Source organism: Leiobunum rupestre, chromosome 7 (assembly GCF_980474605.1).
Source record: "Leiobunum rupestre chromosome 7, qqLeiRupe1.1.hap1, whole genome shotgun sequence".
In the NCBI taxonomy this organism is placed as follows: Eukaryota; Metazoa; Arthropoda; class Arachnida; order Opiliones; family Sclerosomatidae; genus Leiobunum; species Leiobunum rupestre.
The window spans coordinates 45,017,621-45,041,325 of record NC_143390.1 but is presented as its reverse complement, the minus strand read 5'-3'; the positions used below and the strand labels follow the sequence as shown (position 1 = coordinate 45,041,325).

Genomic DNA, 23,705 nt, shown 5'->3' with positions numbered 1-23,705 from the left:
TTACAATAAAATAGAATCAGTTTTGATAGAATTAGAAAATAATGATGTGCTCTATTTGTTTCTACCGAATCCTATATGAATATAACATTGGGAACCGACGGTACGTGTTTAGAGTAATGGAAGCTTCCTAAGTTCCTACACAAGAAAGTGATACCAAATGAAGCAAATTAACTAAGATATTGAAATTGGCTTGAAAACTGAAAGGTATATTCTTTCTTTGCACTGGGGAACTGTGGGTTTTTCAGAAAAAATCGAAATGTTATTAATGGAGAAGAGAGATCTCTCATAGGGTAAAGGTCGCTAGGTTAAGCTTGGGCTTCAGCTGTCTAGTGTGTGAAATTTGAAAACTGGTATTAATGAAATGGCATAATCCAAATGCCCCTAGTTAGGGTAATTATTTACATATCCAAAGTTATTTACTTATGATAATAACCACAACAAACTTCTATATTTCGTTAAAACTTATTTATCTTTATCATAATAATTGAATTGATATACATCATTAAAATGTATAATCTTTTCTTTTACATTTAGTTATTTGGGAAAAAAAATTAAAGAACCAAGTAACCTTTTCAGTTTACGTAGAGATATGAAGGGGCCAATGCTAAGCAGACGATTTGTCATTTTAAAACACAAGAGCGTCTGCTTAACAGACGAAAATGTAGCAGCTAAGTGAGCTTTTCGCGTTGGCCAATAGGTGACTGTGTTACTTGAAAAGGCTAATTGTCTATAGGAACTAGTTCCGTATCAAAACTGTGTATAGAATTCATTCAAAAGTTTTTTAAGCTCATTAACTACGAATTCGATTCATTTATATCTAAAAATATCTATTTTAAAATGGCTTTGTTTTCCCAGTAGAGGTTGTTCTGGTAGATCCATGGTTCTGTAAACGTCGGCAAAAGGAAGACCCAACTTAGAAGACCAAGTACAAAGACCAGCTGTATAATGGACTTCATAGGTTGGCGGTAACGGAAAACTTCACCAAAGTCTGGGAAGCCCATGTAATTGCAAAAGCCGTGAGCCACGAATGAGGCTAGGAAGTGTCCTACAATGTAGAGAGCGTTAATCAACATTTTTATTTACAAATAATGATAAATTAAGGCAGAAATTATGGGAACAAGCTAAATATTAATTATTATAAAAATGGTAATCACAAATAATGGCCGGGGGGAGGGGGCTAGGTTGCCCCAAAATACAACACGATTGAACCATGGACACTGTATCTCTAACCGGACGGGAAAAGCTGTAGCTTCCACCATACAAAATCACCTGCCCCCGCCACCGTCTCTCTGTAAAGGGGGGGTAGGTTCAAGAATTTTGAAAGTTAGGGGCTGTCAAGGCGATATAATTCGTCACGTGGTCGACAAAACGTTTCGTTTGAAATGGGGGTTTACATTCTTTCGAATGACCTTGACAGCCCTGCGAATCGAGTACGGCCGACTATTTCAGCTAATACGAAGTAGGACGCAAAGGGACAGTGAGGGGGTACCTCTTTGAGGCTGCTTTTCCCGTCCGGTTAGAGATACAGTGTCCATGATTGAACTAATAGGTTTTTCTTTTAAGTGACGTGATTTTTTGATTAGAAGGGTCTCAAATTAGTTTCAATTTTTTTTGGGGGGGGGGGACATTTAAAATCTGGTGTTTTGTGAATAGGGAAGACACACCCAAGTCACGGGACGGAAGGGGAAGAGCTATTTGAAATTCTTTTTACAACGATTATGTACTTTTGGTGTAGCTTTTACCTCACTTTTATAACTCTACAAAAGAGCCGCGACGAATCAGAAATCCTAGACTTTTTTACGGCCTTTGCTAAGACTATTCGCGAACGAAAACTATCGCTACGCCCCCTATAGTTCGCCATTGGAACCTTGATAGGTAGCGGCAAAAGCAGACGCTATTAGTTTTCCCTCATCCTTATTCGTAAATAAGACTTTAAAATAATGATACTTGCATTTTAATATAATTTTTGTTTGCTTATATTTTGATAAGTTTATTGAAAAACAAAATGTTCTTATGACTTTTTAGTTTGGCGGTAGATCATAGGCGCAACCTCGGAGAAGCTAGCGCCGTTACGCCACCTAGACTCGTTTCGGTCGCGAATACTATAGGGGGATAACAACAATTTATATATTATTTAAATATAGTTGTTCCCGTGCCGCCTAGCGAATAAAAATGCCCCTACAGCAATAGCAAACGGAATTTAAAGTTTGTAGTCATGCAGTGATGCCAGAGCCCGGAGATGAAATTTTCCGTTTCGGAAACAAATGTTACTTGTTTATTCAAAACCCTAGAAACAATGATATTTACGTAACATTTACGTAAGAAACCCTGGGAAAAGTGGCATTCATTGTTTTAGAAATAATAATCATATCTATTTCAGTTTATAATTTAGTTCTTTAAGGGAACCCTAAAATGCCAACGAGTTCGCCAAAGCCTTAACATCAATTGCTATTTTTATTGTATTAATTTTCAAAGGCAATCAGTTTATCATTTTAATTAAATTACTTTCGCTATAAAATCATCCCCCGAAATTTTCGGTCTGATTTATCTTTCCCGTTTTTTGGGGTCAAAATTGCCCTTGATCTGGCATCACTGGTGTCATGTGGGGGAGGGAGGGCGAGTGTCAGAATAACAAAGGGGAAAAAAGTCTTGTTATTAGCTAAAAACAAGAATGTATTGAAGTGACTAAGAATATTGGACTACAGGATTCTGATTCCCATCCTCGCAGCCTTTGTAGATTAAATTCGTCTGCTTTCCCTTGAATGCGCCTTAAATGCAGACGAACTTTCTCCACAAAAACTGCTAGGATGGTACCAGGGGTTAATGCTATGCTCAAATATTCATAGTAACTTCAATACATTCTTGCTAAAATCAGGTGCCCCATGCCCCCCTTTGCATAAAAATGGGGCTTGATTTTCATTATTTTACGTTACGCATTTAAAAACGATAGTATGCCTCAGAGACGTGTTGAAAAACGCGCCGTTGGAAACTAAGCCTAAAAGCGACTGCTCAAGTTCGAACCCATTGAGTTGGGAATATAGTACTTCTACTAGTCTTCTAGAGCCACAATTTATATCTGCTGTGTCTGGGGTGTTGAGGAACACTAGCTGAAAACTATTCGTGAGTTCTGAACCGTTAAGAGAACGGCCTAGGACTAAGCTGTGACGTCACGCAAAAGTTCTGGATAGTTCAGAACTTTTGTACGAATAGTTGTGATTCGTACGATTTGACGTACGCAGCCCGATGTGCAGACGAATTTTAGAGATTTCAACCTTGAGTTCCGACCAGTACTTGCTCTTGAGCAGGTACCATTTAGAACGGTTCCGAACGGTTCAACAAGAGGTTCTTGTCTGCGAATAGTTTGCATTTGGGTAGTTCTAGAATTTTTTTTGCCGAATAGTGCGCATGGGGACTGGTTGAACGGTTCAGAACTCACGAATAGTTTTTAACTTTTTTCTTGAAAGAAAATGTAATTTCTTAAAATGTCGTCTGCTTAAACTCCTTTCAAGCTAGTGATAGATAGCGCAACTGGCTTAAATTATTCTCACCACCAACTTGCGGTAGATGACGACACTGACTAATGATAACTGTTTTGGTTCGTATATGATTTCAAGAAAGTGCCACCAGCCATCAAATACAGGTTTTGGCTCTAAAATTACTATATTCCCAACTCAAGGTTCGAAACTATCCCAAAAAGCGGTCATGTTTAAAAAAGAGTAGAGGCTTTTACTAAAGGTTTAAATGTTTTATGGTTGCCATCAAAAGCCACCCTTTTGAAACATCAATTCAGTTCAGTTATATTTCAAATGTCAAATAACAGTTAAAATAAGAGTCAAATAAAATAAAAAATTGTAGTAAAATGAGAATGAGACTTAAAATGGAATACAAAAAACAATAATAAACATAAGTTTTTGTTTTAAACATAGCCGCTTCTGGCGATACCTTCATACATACGCAGAGTAAACACGAGCTTGTTATGCAGTACAGTTGTTCAATGTGCCTTTAGCACAAAGATAATATATAATTCCGTATCCTAGATTCGAAATTAAAGAGCTTTCCAATTGACAGTTTTGTAAGGAAGCGATTACCCACTTCCGCACTTGACGTCAGTGGATTGCTGTAGGGCCCGATCTATAGTTAGTTACCATGGTAATAGTGGAGGTAATTTTTTCGGAGTTCCAGCAGGAAGTGAGTAAATGGACTAAGCGCAAGGCAGTGGTTTCTAATCTAGGATACAAGGTCCATATTATCTTTAGAAACACTAAGGGTTTGCACTATAACTCTAGATTTAATTCCTTTAGTTAGCATACAAAGTATTACCTGAGAGCTATTCACACCACAGATTCTATTGAGAGCTTCATCATAATTTAGCAGCAGCTGCTCACTTCTCACGTAGCCTTTAAGGGCGTGATTTTCTTCCAGAAATGTGAATAGCTCTCAGTAAAATGTTTCCTAAAACGAAATACATATTGATTCATATTTTACACTTAACGTGTACCCATGCAAAGCACATTTACTATGGAATTTTAGTTTTAGATATAAAAATATTCACCTGTTCTTAGGAATAAATAAGTAGAATACATTCCAAAGATCGTAGTGTAGAAAAACTGAAATACTGGAAAAATACAAGAACCGCAAAAGGCATCATTTGCTAAATTTAATTAAAATAAAATCAAATAAAAAAATTTAAAAAGGCACTAACAAGATATTAAAAAGGCTTGTTTGAAAGTATGGTTGCTAACTAATCTCTCGACCAAATGATGAAAATGTGCTGAAATATGGATAAATTTAATTAATGAAAATAAATTGTAAAGATGGAAATTTTTATTGTAGTATACCAATTCCAAAGAAAAGGGGACAAAGAATTATCGTTGTTTTTACGCCGAAACAAGGCACTAAAATAGGCAGCATACAGGCACGAAAAGTAAATTCTTCTGAAAAAGGTGCCTGAAAAACACAAATTCAATGCAATTTAATCTCTTTTTCACATGCATTTAAACATTCAGTACAAAGAATTTAAAATGTCAATAAGAAGTAAATCAAATATACAAACCACTAAGTGGTTTCTTAGCCAGAGCAAATTTCTTATGTTGGTTTTCCAGTAATTTTTATCTTAAATGAAAGTTTCATTACAAAAACTAAATTTTTCAGATCCAAATATAATTTAATTACTTAAAAAAGTCCCATAAACACCGTCTAAATAATGAAGAAACAAGGGACCAAGAAACAATAACTGAGAAAGTTAAAAAAATCAGCATTAATACCATTTCCAGTTATTTTAATTTATTTTTACCATTGTAAGAAATAATGGAAGAAATATCGCAAATAGAACACCATTTTTTCTTAATCCCATTAATTCAAATATGTAAATTTCTTGACCAAAGTAATCTCGATCAGTGCCAATGAGAACGAAGCACGGGGAAATTATAGATATAACTAAAACGCTAAAAAATCTTTTCTTCACAATAGTTGGATGATTTCTGTAACAAGAATTATATTTAGATATAAAAAAAACATTTAGGATATAAAATAAATAATTCTACCTATTATCACAAGTACCCCAAATGTAGAGACTACCAACATAAGTAATGGAAAGAACTAAACAGCAACTAAATGACCATATACACTTTAAAAGGTCAGCTTCCATCTTCAGTTATAATTGATTTTTTCAATATTAATAAAATATTAGTTATATTCATTTAATATGTTTGTTAATTTTGATGAGAAAATAGAACAATTTTTTCAGTGTTTCCATCAGAAATACCAGAAATCATTTCTTAGGCTGCACTGGAGCATTGAAAATTTAATAGAGTAAGAAACAAGGGAAGTGAACTTCAACGTCTCAAAAATGATATTAGAATTAGACGATCGAAATATTTACATTTTTACCCACCTTTTATTATAAGCGTTTTGACTAGTCTAAAAACTATTGCAGACGAATTTAAGAGAGCTCAGCCCATAGAGATAGAAAAGAAATAGAGGGAAGATTACCGCGTTAAGGCACCCCTGTTTTTGACCGGGAAAATTCATCCCCCCCACGCATGTGTGAAAGCGGAGATGGGCAGAATTTGCAACGCCATCTATCCTTCCTTTGTTTACATCAAATGACAATTGATTTTCCAAAAGACATAATGTATTTCATTTCACCGCGCGTCGATGGCGCCACGTAATCTGCCCATCTCATGGCTTCCTACATTGGCGAAAAGGGGTCAGCACTCGCGGTCAACTTCGCCAGATACAATAGTGCCAAAAAAAGTTACCTGGTTAAAAGGAAACACTTGTTGCATACCTTACTGCAACAGTAATACGTTTAGTTCTAAAGGAATTAGTTTTCATCTTTTTCCGAAAGATAATTTAATACGAAATGAATTAACTCTGCCTCCATGAGAAGCCTTTAAATTGCCCGGTAATATAAAAATATTCCGTATAATTTTAATTGTTTATACCATACGAGGATGATAATAATAATAATATTATCTTCTTATACTTAGTTTTAGTAACATTATATATTTTACCTTAAAATATATTATCGAAAATTAACATTCGTATGTGAGCCGACGCATTTCTTATCTGACGCAAAATTCTCATGAGGGCAAAAACGCGTCTCCGATTGGCTTAAATTTGACATTTTGGCTAGCCATTTTAACCATTTAACCGACCGACCGGAAATAGTTCCTTCCCAGATGAATTTAGAGAGGGGAGTAAAAAAGGAGTATCTTTTATTGAAGCGTCCATTTCTACTCCGACTTTTTTCTTTCTAACTCACACTAGAGATGAAGGGCTTACGAAGTTACCAGCAACCTTTAGTAGTGGTATTAAGTTACAACAGGAATTCATACCTCGAACTTGGAATGGTTATCTGGCCGTATTCCCTATGGTAAGATCTCGGGGACCGTTTTCAGTGACGTGTCTCCCCTCTTTAGGAGTTTTTACCCCGCACATCCTCCCGTTTTTACAACTGTAGTTTTTGTTGTTCGACTCCCCGGCCATTTCGAAATTAAGGGTTTGAAACCCCACCATTGATAGCGACGGGTCAGCTCGCTCTCCCGACCTCTCCATGTGGAAGGATTAAGTCCGGCATTGTTATAGCGCTGTCAAATTGGCAGCAGTTACAATGCCCTTGAGAACCGCGAAGTCCGAATGACGAGGTGACCGTCGCTATCAATAGAGCGATAGCGAAGGGAAAAGCAAAAAGATGTTTGAACCTTTTTTCGACACAGGGGGATGAAATTATCTGAAACTAGGATTTAATACCATTGAAAATCGTATGAGAAAACACGTATGCTCTGACGTCAAAATGATGAAAAAAAAAGGTCCCCTAGATAGAGACGGAAATCGGCCGAGATAACCATTCCAAGTTCGATGTATGAATTCCTGGTTACAATGAATAATGAAGTAAAACACCACGCGGCACGATTCACGATTCGCGCCTTCTCGAATTATAAACATTTATATGGTTTCTAGAGTCTAGACCTATCCACATTTCACATTCCATAAAAAATAATTTACAATGGGACCAATAAAAAAAATCATGGTAAGGGTCACTGGTCCTAAGGACCAGTTAATTTTTGTAGACAATAGGGTCCATAGATATAGGAAACATATATAAAGGTCTAGATAAAATATTACAAAGGGAGTGAATACGGAGGTGACAGCTAGTAGAAACGCGTAATTTCTGCAGGCTATCCTTATAGGGCGCTATCTATCAGTAAGAAAGCTCGTGCTATCGTCGCGAGAGCCATTGTCTCCTGCTTAAAAATTATACTAAAAGTCACCAACAGATGGTGTCTAAAGACTACGGCCTGCGGAAAGGTCAAGCGCTTAGTACTAAAATGCTAAGAGAGCTCGCGCTCTTGGTCACGTGCCTTCCTCGGTGTCTGCTAGGTGTCAATTCCGTATTTTATGTTAGGCTTAGACGCCCCGAAATTTATCTAGACCTTTATATACATTTCTTATATCTATGTAGGGGTCACTAATCCTAAGGACTAGTTTTGAAAAATTCCTTATTTCCATTGGCGAAAAGGGGGTCGGCACTCGCGGTCAACTTCGCCAGATACAATAGTGCCTATATTTCTTTTCTATCTCTATGGCTCAACCACGGCCAACTTTGATTTCGCGCTGCCGCGCTATAGCGGCCATAACAATCGCCGTGTTTGTGCAAAATAAGATTTTTCCCGCCAGGGAGAAGTAGCGCTAGAACTCCTCACATATTTTCTCTTTTTATTGCCGCCTTCCAGTGCAATCAGCTGTTATTCTTCAAAGAAAAAGTCGTTTTTTCCCAGGTTTTATATTTTTATTTTATTAACGAAAGAGTAAATTAATATTTTAGTTATATTTAAATTATAATTTAGCTTTGAAATATTTTTAATACTCTATTTATATTCTACGACAATAAAAATAAAAAATGTGTATCTCCGGCTCTGCTCCGGCAGATGTGGTCAACACCTTATCACGGTAATGCGTAATTATGAATAGTATTTTTTATAAAACCAATAATTCAAATATTTTAAATTAGGTAATTATTTACCTACATCTTTAAAATAATGTTGTTGATAATTATTCTTGATATTAAATAGATATATTTTTAGTATAGTTGTAAAGTGAATCTTTGAATAACAAAGTAAATGTTACTGAAGTTTGTATTCTTTTCTAGATATTGGCTTTTTTTCATGCTTAGCAGAAATTGTGCGCGTTATGTTATCCATAACCGGAGGGACTATTTTCTGACAGACTATTCCTGCAATTAATTTGGCAGGTTCTGGATCACAACTATAAAATAGTGGACAGAGTTCGTGCTTTGGCAAAATGCATTTCTCAAGTTCATCGTAAACACCTTGAGACCCGCAAATGTTGCACAAAGGTGACTATTCTTGATACAATTAATATGAATGGACGACTTTGATATTTAAGATTTCCTCTATCTTGGTTTTTAATCAAATCCAACAGTGGAGAGCTGTGACATGGCTGGGAAATGTTTACAACGCAGCAGCCACAAAATTCCTTCTTTTGTAATTCCCTCAAAAGTCAAAACATACCCAGCTAAGTATGCTTCACAGGCTAATTTTAAAGTAGAACATTGAGTTTCAGGAGTGATCAAAAGGGCATCTAAAATATTTTTATAGTCTTCAGGAATTTGATTGTCGGACAATTTAGAAGGTCTTGTATCACACCAAGGAGATGGCTTTTGTAACTCCCGTTTCACCATTAATTTTTCCAACGTATCTATTCAGTGTCATCTTTGATGGGAGCTTGAGGAAACCATTTTTCCTTGAAAATTCGTAACCTTTAATTAACCTGTAATTTTAGGTTTTGACGCCAAATTTTGATTGCAAGTTATTTATGGTGACTTTTATTGAGTTTTTATATTTCTACAATTTCTTTTTCGATTTCATCTTCAGCCACCTCAGAAATATTTTTTCCTGAAGAACTTGCACTAGCACTTTCAACATGACTGATAAATATTTTTTTAAATAAAGATACAAACCTGAAATATAATCGTCGTCCTTGAAATGTAGACTACATCTTTACCATTTTCACTCATTTGAAAATCTTTTCATTTAATGATTTTTAACCATAATAACCGAAGATTTTCATTGCTTGGGAACTTGTGAAAAGACAAATCTGCCATATTTTTTGTATTTGAGGTACAAGACGGTATGGTTTCATATTTATATACGTTTTATTATTAATAACAATAAATCAAAAATTACTGAGACGTTTCTAAGCCCGATTTTCAAAAATGGCGCCTTGTATCAATTACGCGTCTCTTTATATGAAATTCTCCCCTCTTTGAATAAAAAAACATTTCCTTTAATTAGTTTAGTTTATCTGGCAATTTTACCCGAACATAATTCTAAAACGTGTTATTTTCATTTCATTTATGCCAACGTGTTTTTTCCGAAAAAATTATGTTATTACGAGAGAAAACGTTTTTTCCGGATTTAATTCCGAGTCCCCCGCCTTTGCCTGTAATAAAATTTACATATTTTGTGAGGAGACGTAGCGCCCTAGCGGGACAATTTTCTTTCGCTTATTTACATGGGATTTGAAAATTTTGTTATGGCCGCTATAGCGCGGCAGCGCGAAATCAAAGTTGGCCGTGGCTCAACCTTGGGTTCTTACTAACTTCTTGGCATTGAGATATATATACGACCTCAGAAATCAGGGTTTCGCGGGACAAATTCTTCACCGACTTTAATGTTTATCATTCGGCGGTGACGTCTTCTATCTTTTCCAAAAACTATATATTTGCAAATATCGTCTGCTTATATACTTTTTTTGCAAGGGTGGTAATTTGTATTTAGATATTTAAATACTATGAAGAAACTCAAAATAACGTTTAATAATGTGATTATAATAAAAAGTAAATATTGTATTATTCTAACATAACTCCAACCTGTTAAAATTAAAATTACTTTTGGCCTTTGAACAATATAAATTTAGTATTTTCCTAATGCCTTCCCTTTTCACCTTCTCATTAATATTCTTCGCTATTTTACTGAGTCTTAAATCGGTGTAAAAGTTAATTACTTTAGGGATGGGGAAATTTAAATGATATAGTTCAAACCAACCTCTTGGTCAAACATGTGATCGTTCAAATCTGGGAGAAGTGTTTCATCATGGTTGAGGGAACTTGAGGCACCTTCGAACCAGCAACTCTATTTTTAAGGTAAAGCGTTTATTTAAGGCCCCTCAATTTTCCAGATTAATGCTTTAATTAGTTTTAACAACACTCTCAGCAGGGTTGCCAGTTGGGCGAAAAGTCGCCCAATTTGGGCTACTTTCAAACCGATTGGAGACCAAAAAAAGCTTGGGCGATTTTTGGGCTACTTTATCTGTCATTCAGTAGGTCTATTTTTTAGGCTCGCCCGCGCTATTTTCAAAATAGAGACTTGGCACTCCGTAGCTTTGGCCATGGCCGCCATTGTGGTCATATGTTTCTCCCCACGATAAAAACTATTGAAGAAAACTGTGACGTAGCACTGCCAAGTCCCTATTGGTCGAACCAATTTTGTTTTTCTCGTTTTTAGTTCCACATCGATGTAGTATTATTTATGTATTGCAATAATCTGCAACGAAAAATAAAATAATAATAATAATAAATTTTAAAATTTTTATGTTAAATGTGTAGGGAAGAAAATAAATATAAATATGGATACCTTTGTGGGCAAAATTGGATCAAAGATTTTGTGTTAAAAATTGGAGGAGCAGTGGACTGTGATTTGAAAGGTGGAATGACGTCATTCTGTTGTTCACAGGAATATTTTATAATACTTTAAATGAATTTGACATATTAATCAACAATAAAAATAATATATGTCTAGATTATCTTTGCTTTAAGGCTGCACATTTAAGGAGCTATAAACTTTTTTTTTTAGTTCGAAGAACTGTTTTTGTTATAATATATGCCCATTTATGAGACGTGCTGCTTTACAAGAATTACATCCCAATTTTATAATTTTTTTAAAAATTAGTGATTTCTAAAATTAAAAATTAAATGTTTGTAGTGTCTCTAATAAAAGTGCCGAACTAAGGTCTGAATAGAAAAATAATTAAAAACTCAAAAAATATTGTTATATTAGTTCAACCACTTAAACATTATTACCTTTGTTGCGCAAATACTCAGACCATCGTTTTGCCTTTTTCATTTGTTTCTTTGGCATTTCAAATTTTAAAGCTTGAAAATTATTAGTTGTCAAACTTAACAGCTGTCAAAAACTTAAACATTCAAAAAATACTGATAGTTTAGTTCCACCAAAGATAATACGTACCCTATATTCGATATCACGGTGCTTTTACATTGACTATACGCCATGAGCCTGTTACCGAATTCCAGGCGAAATTCGGAAAAGTCGGGTTCATAGACATAGGAACTATACTTATACCTAGACAAACTGCTGGATCTACGAAATTGAGGCCGGTTTTGAGCAATGGCGCTTTCTTATGCGTGATATGGACAAATTTACGTGGCGCCGCCTACGGCGTTTACGCGCGGCTAACTATACCTAGGCCATAGCCTTGACTATACTAAAAAAAGTAAGTCAGCTGTAAGATGTCAACAAAGGAAGTATGGAGGAATGTACCAATAAATTTCCAAATTATATAATGAAATGTGAGTAAATATTAATGATATTTATCTGTTAATGTAATACTTATGAATATATTAGTTTCAATATTAATATAAATAATAGCAGAAATACATGATAATAGGAATAAAAATAAACAGTGTCTGAGTATTTGGCTATTGACATTGCAATCAAAGGATGTAAAAGGGAGGTATAATTGTGGAAGGGATTCTACACACACTGATAAAGGATTAAAGAACTCTTATTGCCCTTGAAAAAGTATTAGCTTGGTGAGTCTTTTTCGAATAGCTTCTTTCTTCATTTGATTGTTTATGTCTCTGCTTATTTTCCTCAGCCTTATGTTAACTTATATTTTGATAATCTTTCCCATCAAAACATTAACGTGGTGTTGTGATCCAAGTTCGTCATCAAACATGTGTTCAGTAAGAGTTGGAAAAATATTGTCCGTTACTAACTGGCGCAGAACCAAACATTCTATTTTTAAGTCAATGTTTTTAGCCACAGTTTGAATTGATCCAAAGTATCTCACTGCCTTCTCGGTCAAGCTACAAATCTTGAGAACACTAGCTGTCGGATGACATAATCCACCATTGTCCTTTAAAAGGAGAAGAAGTTTGGTTGGATCCCCCTTTACATAGCTATGACTTGATAGTGAGGAATGCCTTTCGTCTAAAGCGTGTAAACATGTTTCGGATTTTAATTCTTTTTGTAATTTCTTTACAACAAAACCAGCCATATAACGGATTATGTTTTCTCGTAAGATGTTGGATGTTGATGTTTCATCAGTAAGAAACATAATAAAGTCATCCATTTCTTCCTCTAGAGATTCTTCTTTAATAACTCTAAGTTCGTTGGTTGGAACTGGCACCATGCACAAATTTGGAACGTGAGTGTTGTCCAAAGCAATTAAGTGGCCACTTTTTTGATTTTCAATTTTAGTAACCAACGTGTTTTTGTATGCAGCAGTGAAGTTTCTACAAGTAGGATTGTTGTTCCAACCTCCTCGCTGACGAATTGTGTTAAAAACTTAAAATATAACTCTAAATGGTCCTGCGAAAGTTTTTAAGTTAAAAGGTACCTTAAAAAATAAACAATTGTTTGCAAAATCTGGTATTTTAAAAAATATACTTCAGTGGTCCATCAGGGGGAACAATGTACTTCTCTCCAATGTCCAAAACACTGTGAATTGTGACACCAAAACCAGAAATGGCTGTCTTTCTTTGGCTTTAAAAAATCAAGTTGCCTTCCAGGTCTGTTAAATTGAATAGAAGTTCTTTAGTCTTCATTATGTAACATTTGGTTATTTCAAGGTTGGAAAGCCGAATTGGTGCCTTGTAACCTTTAGCCCATGGATTTCGAGAGTTCAATACCTCAAACAAACTGCAAGGGACAGTGAGGTAAGGTACGGTGTCAAAATTGTGGAGAAAAGTTGCTTAAAAATTGTTTTTTTTGTAGATACCGATCAATTTTTGATATAAATTTAGATGTTGGCCCGCCTAGCTCTTTCAAAAATTCTATGCTTTTTGGACAGAACTGCTAACTGTTTGTGCGGCCAAGTTGACTTTCATTTTTTGAGTTTTAAACTGTATATGAAATTTTGATAATTTGTTAGCCAACGTTAATCCTTCATATTCTTGATACCTCTGAAGGATGGCAATATATGCCCATTCGAATTTCTAAATATTTACATTAAATGTTGTTCAATTTCCTTGATAACTTTTTAAGGTGAATGTTAGATCACTTTTTCCCCTCGCAAAAACCGAAGGAATTGAGTCTTCCTTAAGAATTTTCCGCGTGAGATCTTTCGCGTTTTTGCCAATATGATAATCTGATTCTTTAAAGTGTTTTCCGGGTATTAAGTTCAATCGATTTATTGCCTTAAGATATTTTGAGCACAAGTTTAAGTTAGATTGAGGTAATCTTTATTGTGAAAAATGGACAATACAAGGTTTTAAACAAAGACCTGAAATTGTTATGATAAAAACAAGAAATACTTGTGAAATGGTATTTTTTCCTTTGGTGACCGACTTTGACGATTGGAAGCCACACAAGTTTGTACCATTTTCAATTGTTTGAAGTTTAAATTTACGTAAAATATTTTATTTCGCGTTGTATTTTACCAAAAACTAACTTTATTTTCGAAGTCTCGGTAAGCAAATACATTTTTGCGTCCAGCATTAGAATTTTCCGCTTTTTATAGTTTCTCCATTCTCCACCAAACGATTTGGTGGCGCCACGGAATTTTGTCCATATCACACATGAGACGCGCGTGGGACTGAAAACCGGGCACAAAAAGCTAGTGCCTTCAGAATCTGCAATACTCCGTCTAGGTATAAGTATAGTTCCTATGTCTATGGTCGGGTTCCTTAATTATGGCAGTGATAATACCCAAGGCCCAAAATTTTCCCCTAACTTTTATTTAAATCGATTTAGAATTACCAAATACCGTAAAGTGACAAAACTTAGGTTGAAATGAAATCCAACTATATTATTTACCTTTTATCATCGAAGATTTGTTCGTTTTAAAATCATTATGTTTAAACATGTTAGAATATGAAAATTAACATTTCACGCGGGCACGCGGCATTATAACCGCCATCAAAACGAAGCCGTGTCGGCAAGTTGGCAACTTTTTTCCGACTTCCATCAGAGAGAATTTCTCTCTGCTTCCATCCGTTCCCGTTGCGCATGCGCGCCAATCTGAAACTTAAGAGGGAAAATGGATGCCTCGAAACCGTAATTTCCTGGCTTCAAAAACTTATATTTTCTCGGCGTTATTGATTAAATTATAAATCGTGAAAAGACGGGCCTATGAAGTGAAACACGCTGATTTTAAATCCGTTTACAGAATTAAAATATGACAAGTGGTTGAGGTTAGAGCGCGACCCAAAAAAGGCCTAAAAGTTTCTCAAGCTGAGTTGACGTCTTCCACGACCAAACCGGTAAATTGCCAATATACGCGCAGCAGATGTGGAAATGGGGGGAAAAGATGAGCTCTAAATATACTAACGTCGAAAATTACGATATACCCGGCAAAATGGACAGTCATAACATTTTATCCCACGTCAAGGTTCAAGAATCCGCCATCGGAGTTGCGATTAAAAATCTCAAGCTCACTAAATCAATGGGCGTTGACAATATACCATTGTTCATTATAAAGGGTTGTGCTGACATATTTGTGCCCCTACTATATCATATCTTCAACCTTTCGCTGGACACGGGAGTGTTCCTTTCGCATTGGAAAGTTGGCATAGTCTCACCAATCTTCAAGAGTGGATTCTCAGGCGATGTTCAAAACTACCGCCCGATATCTCTACTCTGCTGTTTTGCTAAAATTTTTGATTCGGTCATGCATACTATAATCTATAACTGGCTTAGGCCGCTATTTGCTGATACCCAACACGGATTTCTACCAGCCCGCTCAGTTGAAACCAACCTTATTGCCTTCTTAAATGACGCCAGTAGGGTCTTCGAGCCGGTCCCAGGGAGTATACAGTGGAAGGCCTCCACCCGTCCCGCCCGCACCGCCCGCGAGTACAGTGGTGGTGAACAGCCAAAGGTAGGGTGAACTAGCAAAGTTATGTTTAACGAAAGAGTGACGTAATACTTAGGTGGTGAACGTACAAAGGCAGGGGTGGTACAGGTGGTGAACTAGCAAAGTTATGTTTAACGAAAGAGTGACGCAATACTTAGGTGGTGAACGTACAAAGGCAGAGCGGTGTCGGCAGTGAACAGCCAAAGCTACAGTTGAGTGGTGAACGTGTAAAGGCAGCAGCCTTTTGTGTATTAATGGTTGACGCTCATCCCTTTACCCCCTCGTCGAAAAGAAGGGTTATAATCCTGACTGACAGACCCCGCCTCCGTTGGGTGGTGAACTTGTAACGCTATAGAGAGTGGTGCATAAGAAAACGTACAGACTGTACCCCGCTAAAATGAAAGGTTTATAGAAGGTAGCAGCCTTTCTCTGTATTAATGAATTCCTACCGAAAAGAAGGGTTTTAATCCTGATTGACAGTCCCCGCTTTTCGTTGGGTGGAGAACGAGTAAAGATAAGACATCAGAGGTGGTGAACGTGTAAAGCTATAGAGAGTCCCAAAGTGTCTGGAAGAAACCCATTATCCTAACTGGTCACCTTAATTTGGAATACGTCACTTTCAGCCAATAGGGAAAAAGAGAGATGCTCCTCAAAAATTGCTCAATATTGTGTTTGGGGTAAACATAGAATTCACCGCCCTCTCGGACACCGTTTAGGCATACGTCATTTTTAACCAATGAGAATCTTGGTGGCGAACTGGTGGTGAACGCGCAAAGGCGGGGTGAGGGTGAAGTTTCAAATCTAAAAAGGGTATAAAAAGTCCTGGTACGAGGTGAAAAAGGTATATTCAAGATGTATTCGTGTAGTATCTGTTCAACCGTTTTCTCCCAAAAGGGCAAAATCAACCGTCATATGATATCAGTTCATGGTAATACCAGGTTAAAATGTCCCGTGTGTGATAAGTCATTTTCGAGACGAGACGTTTTAATTCGTCACCAACGTAATTTTAATCACGGGGCGGTCCCCGTTACGGTACCGAATTCTCCGCATCCACCGCCGCCGATGACGTTTCTCCAACCCGGACCGTCTTCGAGGACTCAACCGTCCCCGAGATCCGAAACGTTTTCCCGGCTCGAGCCGCCCCCGAAGCTAGATACGTTTTTACGGTCCGATCTGACACCTCGTATCGTTGCCAGCCCACCATTCACTCGTTCAGGCGCACCACGTGAATTACCACCACCAAACTCGCCTGTAAAAAGGGTCTCATCACCAGACTCTTTTTATCGTAAACGAGTTAAAAATGGTAAGTTTCTTCAAGAAAATTTTATTATTTGTTACATAAAGTTTTTTTTTCTATAAATGGTCAAGAAGACAAAGTGATTCAACAATCGGATGCTTAAACAATCTATTAGAGTCTCAAGCGGATGACGAGTGGCTTGGTGAGCATTGGGATAATATTCAAGCCCAACACCAACAACCAATCGCAGTTGGTTCAGCCGTTGTTGACCAGCAAGCCGTCGACGCTCCTAACCCACCCAATAACCCATCCACTAACCCACCTGCTAACCCATCCACTAACCCACCTGCTAACCCATCCACTAACCCACCTGCTAACCCATCCACTAACTCTCCCGTTAACTTACCCGTTAACTTACCCGTTGCCCTTCCAGTTGGTCAACAACCAGCCGTGCTACCAGCTAATCCATCCATTTCAAATAGAGGAGGTTAACGCGCTTGGTGACGCAATTTTTTCGGCTAGGATAACGGCACCAGATGGTGTTACTGACCCTGTGTTATTTATAAATGAACACCTTGCTAAGGTAGAAACATATCTTCAAAACTATCTGAGTACCAATAAAGGTATCAAGTGGTATATGGTGGTGCGGGCACGATATACCCGTGAACTTGGCAACACTGGTACGGACGTTGAGGCAATGCCGTATTTCAGGGGATTTACACACGCGACGCTGTCACCCGAGGTAATACCCGAACAAATAAACTCAAGTCGAGACAAAATTGCCGACAGCATGAACAATTACGAAGGACTAGGAAGTGGTTGGGTTTTAGATAAAATTTTGTATTTACAAATAAACATTATACAATATTTGCCTCTCGTAGGTGGTACATATTTTCAATTATCGCCCGTGATTGAAAATAAACGGGCTACGGTAAATGTGAACCCTGATGACCCAAGTGACAATAAATGTTTCTTGTGGTCTATCTTGGCTAAACTACACCCAACCCAAGACCACCCTAGCCGTATTTATAATTATAAGCGTTACGAGAACGAACTTGATTTGTGCGGTATTACATTCCCATTCGAACTGGATGCTTATAAACTTAAAAAGAGGCGAATAACCTATCAATTAACATTTTCGCATACGAAAAGGGTTATTTCCCGCGATATGTAAGTGAAAAACGTGTACCCGAGTCTAGGGAAATTGATTTACTTTTGGTGACAAACGGTAAAAATAAACATTGCGTCTTGATCCGCCACCTAAGTCGTTTGTTCAGTGGATTCACCAAACGTGACCATAAGACGTTTTATTGTCGCCGATGTCTAAAAAGGAGCAATTCAGAGGAAATTATCAAAGTTCATATGCGCGACTGTAATGTTCACCAACCACAACGCGTGGAGATGCCAACCAAAGAACCAATTTTAAAATTCAAAAATTTTGGTTGGAGTCAAATGGTAAATAATTTAATACTTCTTTTAAATTCGAAATATTTATTTATTTGTTTCATATAGGTTCCTTACACCATTTTTGCCGATTTCGAGTCGATAATGTCAAAAATAGCGACATGTTTGCCAGACGCAACATTGTCATCGACCACGACCCTAGCCGTACATGTCACGTGTGGATTTTCATACGCAATTGTCAATCCCACTGGTACGTTTGATCACTTGAAATTCTTTTAATTCTTTATCTAATATTTATTTACTATGTAGGAAATCTCGTAAAGCACGAGACCTACAGGGGCCAAGACGGTGCGTTGAAGTTTTTGAATATGCTTTTGGACGAGTCTACGGCTATATCGAAAGCGTTGAAGGAAAACATCCCTATGCAACTTTCCGAAGCTGAAGAAACATCCTACCAAACCGCAACACATTGTTACGTCTGCGAAGAAACATTCACGAAAACTTCAATTAAAACACGTGACCATGACCATTATACAGGAGCGTATAGGGGCTGTGCGTGTCAGAACTGCAATTTGAAAATGAAGGAGCCAAAATTCATCCCGGTTTTCCTTCATAATCTGAGCAGGTAAATTAATTGTCTATATTTTTAAAGGTATTTTTACTTATGATATAAAGCATTTGTAGATATGACGCCCACCTCATTATGCAACAAATTGCAAAGATCAAAAATAAGAATATAGACTGTATCGCTACCAACAGCGAAACATACATTTCTTTCACCTTGGGTAAACTACGGTTTGTTGACAGCATCCGATTCTTGCCAGCTTCTCTCGAGACCCTCGTTGGAAATTTATCGAAAGGTGGAGCTGACAAGTTTCCGCTCTTAAACTCGGTTTTCACGTCGGAAGAGGTTAATTTACTTCTGCGAAAAGGAGTTTATCCGTATTCATATATGGATTCGGAAGATCGTTTTAAAGAAACACAACTACCACCTATCGAGTGTTTCTTCAACGATTTAACCGATGAGCCTCTGAGTGAAGCCGACTACGTGCATGCGCAAAACGTCTGGAAAACTTTCCACATCGGAAATTTGGGTATGAACACTATTAAAATAATAAATATGTATAATCTTTAATTGAAAATTTTATTTTTAAAGGACGGTATCACGACATTTATGTCTTGTCTGACACATTACTTCTGGCAGACGTCTTTCAAAGTTTCCGTCGTATGTGCATGACGTATTACCGACTAGACCCCGCACATTCGTACACAGGCCCGAATTTCGCGTGGCAGGCGGCCCTATGTATGACTAAGGTGCGTCTTGACCTTTTTCTGGATGAGGACATGCATCTTTTCATAGAAAAAGGGATACGAGGTGGAGTTTCAATGATCAGCCATCGTCTCGCACAGGGTAATAACAAGTACCTGGAAACACACGACCGTTCCAAACCAGATAGTTACATCTGTTATCTCATTAAGAATAAACAAAATTTTAATAATAAATTTAATTATACAAAAAAAAATATATATATATATAATAAATTAAAAAAAAATATATATATATATATATATATATATATATATATTTTTTTTAATTTATTATATATATATATATATTTTTTTTGTAATATATATATATATATATATATATATTTTAAAAATTTTAGTAAAAAAAATATTTTAAAAATTTTAGTAAAAAAAAAATATTTAAAAAATTTTATTTAAAAAAAAAAGTTTTAACGATGTTATTTTAAACAGATTGTAACAATTTGTATGGTACTGTCATGTGCGACGCGTTACCAATGAAAGGTTTTGAGTGGATTGAACCCACCCCTGACTGTCAACGCGAAATTCTAAGCTGCCCCGACGACGCCTCTGAGTGATTTATTTTGGAAGTGGATTTGGAATATCCGGACGCATTACACGACGAGCATAACTGCTACCCGTTAGCTCCAGAGTCCATGTCCATTAAACCGGAAATGCTTTCCGAGTATTCCAAAACCCAGATGACTGAACTGAAAATCCCTGTTAAAGAGAGTCTACCGAAACTGGTGCCCAACCTAAACAACAAAGAGCGATACGTTGTACACTATCGCAATCTCAAGTATTACGTGGAAAAAGGGCTAAAAATCACGAAAATCCACCGAATTATGAAATTCGAACAAGGTGCCTGGTTAAAGTTATATATTGACTTTAATACAGATAAAAGGAAGATGGCCGCCAATGATTTTGAAAAGGACTTTTTCAAATTAATGAACAACGCTGTCTTCGGTAAGTAATTAAAAATTAAAATTAAAAATTAAAATTAAAAATTAAAATTAAAAATTAAAATTAAAAATTAATATTAAATTTTTTTTTTGCAGGTAAAACCATGGAAAACTTACGTTTAAGTAAGGATTTTAAATTGGTTACGACGCCAGAAAAGGCTGTTAAAAAAGCTAGCTCGCCCGCGTTCGAAAAGTTCACCATCTTCCAAAACGACCTTGTTGGAATTCATTCCGCCAAGAAAAAGCTTATTCTAAACCGACCCATCTATACAGGTTTCGCCATTTTGGATCTATCGAAACTTTTAATGTATAGATTTCACTATGACGTCATAAAGCCGCAGTACGGAGAAAAGGTCAAACTTCTTTTCACCGATACTGGTACGTATACCCTCTTGTATATAGTATAGCTCATTTCTAATGATTATTTGTAATTTACAGACAGTCTCACGTATTAAATCCAAACACCGGATTTATACGAGGATTTCGCCCAACAGTAGGAAATGTATGATTTTTCTGGATACCCCAAAAATCATCCACTGTTTGACGAAACCAATAAAAAGAGGTTAGGCAAATTTAAGGATGAAATGGACGGTACACCTATTGAAGAATTTTGCGGACTGAGACCCAAAATGTACTCTATATTGTCCGCCAAAGGTGAGAAAAAGACTTGCAAGGGTGTGTGTAAACGTGTTGTGCAAAAGCGCGTCCGTCACGCGGAATATCGCGAGTGTCTTCTGAACCGTAAGTTAACTATCGCGGAGATGAAGCGCATAGTGAGTAATAAGCATATTGTGACGACTGTGCGACAAAACAAATTGTGTTTAAACCCGTGCGATGATAAACGTTATATTTTAGACGATGGTATATCAACGCTCGCGCACGGACATTATAAAACGAAACAATAAAATATTTTTATGACAAATTTATTGAGTATTTCTTATACATAAATTCTACAATCATACGATCATTAACATTTTTGTTTTTTGAAAATCTTTCCAATATGTTAAACATTTTTATTCCCTGACACAAATTAATTGCAAAATATATACAGTAACCACCGCAAGCTTTACTAGAATTTCCTTGCAATTGAGCAGAATCATACGTGACAGTTAAGCTGTTTTTCTCTATAAAATAGTTAAATTGAAATAAATCAGGGCTGTTCCCGAAACTCTCGAAGAATGTACAATTGAGTGACCTTGAGAGATATATCAAACACCAATGTTCTCCTACCCCATTGGACGTATCAGTGTTCACGATGTAAAGTGAAGGATACGTTTTCACATTCTTGGTAAGTTTGTCGGCAGGGAAGACTCCTCTGAACAAATATTTGGTATACGGTTCTTTCTTGAGTATGATTTCAAGTTGTTGCGAGTCCATTATGAACTTTGATCATATAAAACTGCTCTGTTCTTGTCGATCTCGACCAAAGATTGATATTCGGAATAGTAAATCACGCTTACTGTTGACGGCAACGATTCTCCGAATATTAATTCGAGACGAACGCTCCCGTTCTTTACCAGGTTGAAACAGTCAGTTGAACTTCCGTTGAGATCGGGAGTTAAATCGAATACGAATAGTGCGTTTCCATTGGCGAATTCATCACGGTCGATAAAATTTCCTTCGTCAATATTCCATTGCCCAGTTTGAAGAAAGAGATTAACGTATGATCGCATAAACAACTTATCTTTGAAATTTGGGTTTAACGGTTTTGCCGGGACACTACTACCATCAAGGTATAGGGCGATTTGAGTTAACGAAAAATTTTTAAAGTTAAAAGGTGACATTTTGTAGTCTCCCAAATACGCATTCTGGTCCACAAATCCGATCACCACCTTACTCGGTATTTGACCATTATATAAGTTTTACTTTGACGCATATTTTGTTGCCTTGGGAAATTGAAAATGAATTACATTCCGTACGGGTGATTGGATATTTCATTGTTGCCAGTTCCAAAGTTTTAGCGTGGGATAACATAATCTCTGGCGTCAATCTAACTTTTCTGACAAACATTGATGCGTGTGTGAAATTGACTTTGCATTTTTCACCGTCTGTGTGTAAATAAAACTCGTTTGAGCTTTTGATAAACTTGAAATTTAGATCTATCAGGTTAGGAATAAGTCGATTTTGTTGACAAATATCGGCTCGTACAACTCCTATCATGTCAATAACACCTTCTTGAGCAAATTTTGCACGTTTCTTAAATCCGTCGTTATTGGAAAATTCGTCAAATTTCCCGGCTTTGTCTTTATAGAATAGAGACGCGGTTAAGAAACTTTCCTTGGCTGGTCCACCATATGTCAAGAGCGTTTGAATCATACTCTTGTAAGGATACTGTTGAGGGCATGACGTAACTGATCTGTCACCCAATGATACGTGAACTTCGCCAAAGAGACTATGTAAAAACAAATTTTCCGGACCAACTTTGTCCGCGGGAGTTGTGGTTTTAGATACAGCGTCGTAAATATCGGGTTTTGGTAGAGTTCCATCTGCTTTCACAATTTTCACTTGAACTTGAAGTAAAGTATTTTTCAAATCAATGTAAGTCTCCGAGTTTCCAGCGATACTAAAGATAATTGCTTGGTTTTCATTTATGTTCGATGTTGGATTATATTCAACCCATTGACTTCCTATTATACCAGTTTGAGTATAAGATACGTGAAATAAATCAAGTTCCGAGCTAATGCTGTTTTGTGAACTGGGGTGAGCTAGGGACATTGTTCAATGATTACGAGAATATATCAGACTGAAGCAGAGAACGTCTTTTCTTCTTCCTGGTTCGAACTGAGCTGATGATGGGAGACGTTTTACGTTTCCTTTTACGTCCATTTACACTAAGTTTACTCACTGCTTCGGCGGCTCTTCTTAAGGTTTCTTTCCCCGCCTCTTTCCCCCGAGATTTTAACGCGTCTTTAATAGACACACCACTCGAGACGTCGGAAGCAATTTTTGCCCCGGTATTTAAAAATTTTCGACCAAGGAATGAGGCACCTTTTTTGAGTAAAGGCATGGCAGACCGAAATGCCGAGGCTAATATATTTCCAAGACCATATACTCTTTGCACGGCTACTCCACGGTATACCGGAATTGATCCGTGTCCAATTTGATTTAAGTAATAGTTATTATAATCGTTTACAGAAACGTGATCCAGATTACGCGGAGACATGTTTCTCCTTTGA

The 23,705-nt window shown here is 36.8% G+C and overlaps 2 protein-coding genes and 2 long non-coding RNA genes across 10 annotated transcripts; 2 read left to right on the top strand and 2 right to left on the bottom strand.

Moving 5' to 3' along the window:
- Positions 1–497: 497 nt before the first annotated feature.
- On the bottom strand, positions 498–10,601 carry Sras (Ras converting CAAX endopeptidase Sras). The gene is made up of 9 exons (XM_090181626.1): positions 10,572–10,601; positions 5,544–5,647; positions 5,294–5,480; positions 5,173–5,233; positions 5,054–5,112; positions 4,839–4,947; positions 4,703–4,771; positions 4,553–4,615; positions 498–1,045 (listed from the first exon to the last, which is right to left on the bottom strand). Exons 1-9 carry the CDS (start codon positions 10,584–10,586, stop codon positions 828–830), a joined length of 885 nt encoding a protein of 294 aa, XP_090037752.1. The 5' UTR covers positions 10,587–10,601; the 3' UTR covers positions 498–827.
- Positions 8,292–9,447, top strand: LOC149936487 (uncharacterized). 3 transcript variants are annotated; one of them, XR_016482368.1, is made up of 4 exons: positions 8,292–8,454; positions 8,654–8,860; positions 8,947–9,043; positions 9,123–9,447. It is a non-coding gene; the product is annotated as an uncharacterized LOC149936487 (long non-coding RNA). The 3 variants fall into 3 exon arrangements; XR_016482369.1 differs by having other exon boundaries at positions 8,756–8,860; positions 8,947–9,447; XR_016482367.1 differs by having other exon boundaries at positions 8,947–9,447.
- Positions 10,602–12,052: 1,451 nt separating the features above from the next.
- On the top strand, positions 12,053–13,842 carry LOC149936485 (uncharacterized). Of its 5 annotated transcripts, XR_016482363.1 has the most exons (9): positions 12,053–12,112; positions 12,211–12,355; positions 12,421–12,508; positions 12,585–12,842; positions 12,910–12,972; positions 13,050–13,160; positions 13,220–13,336; positions 13,397–13,483; positions 13,542–13,842. It is a non-coding gene; the product is annotated as an uncharacterized LOC149936485 (long non-coding RNA). The 5 variants fall into 5 exon arrangements; XR_016482364.1 differs by lacking the exon at positions 12,421–12,508; XR_016482366.1 differs by having other exon boundaries at positions 12,421–12,737; positions 12,819–12,972.
- Positions 13,843–21,905: 8,063 nt separating this feature from the next.
- On the bottom strand, positions 21,906–23,244 carry LOC149936484 (uncharacterized protein F54H12.2-like). The gene is made up of 2 exons (XM_090153683.1): positions 22,525–23,244; positions 21,906–22,361 (listed from the first exon to the last, which is right to left on the bottom strand). Exons 1-2 carry the CDS (start codon positions 23,242–23,244, stop codon positions 21,906–21,908), a joined length of 1,176 nt encoding a protein of 391 aa, XP_090009809.1.
- Between the last annotated feature and the right edge of the window lie 461 nt (positions 23,245–23,705).

Coding starts and splice junctions, on each gene's coding strand:
- LOC149936484 (XM_090153683.1), bottom strand. CDS start 23,244: ATGTCCCTAGCTCACCCCAGTTCACAAAACAGCATTAGCTCGGAACTT. Junction 22,362..22,524: donor CATCAATGTTTGTCAGAAAA/GTTAGATTGACG, acceptor ATACCGAGTAAG/GTGGTGATCGGATTTGTGGA.
- Sras (XM_090181626.1), bottom strand. Junction 5,481..5,543: donor TGGGGTACTTGTGATAATAG/GTAGAATTATTT, acceptor TTCTTGTTACAG/AAATCATCCAACTATTGTGA. Junction 5,113..5,172: donor TGTTTATGGGACTTTTTTAA/GTAATTAAATTA, acceptor CTTTCATTTAAG/ATAAAAATTACTGGAAAACC.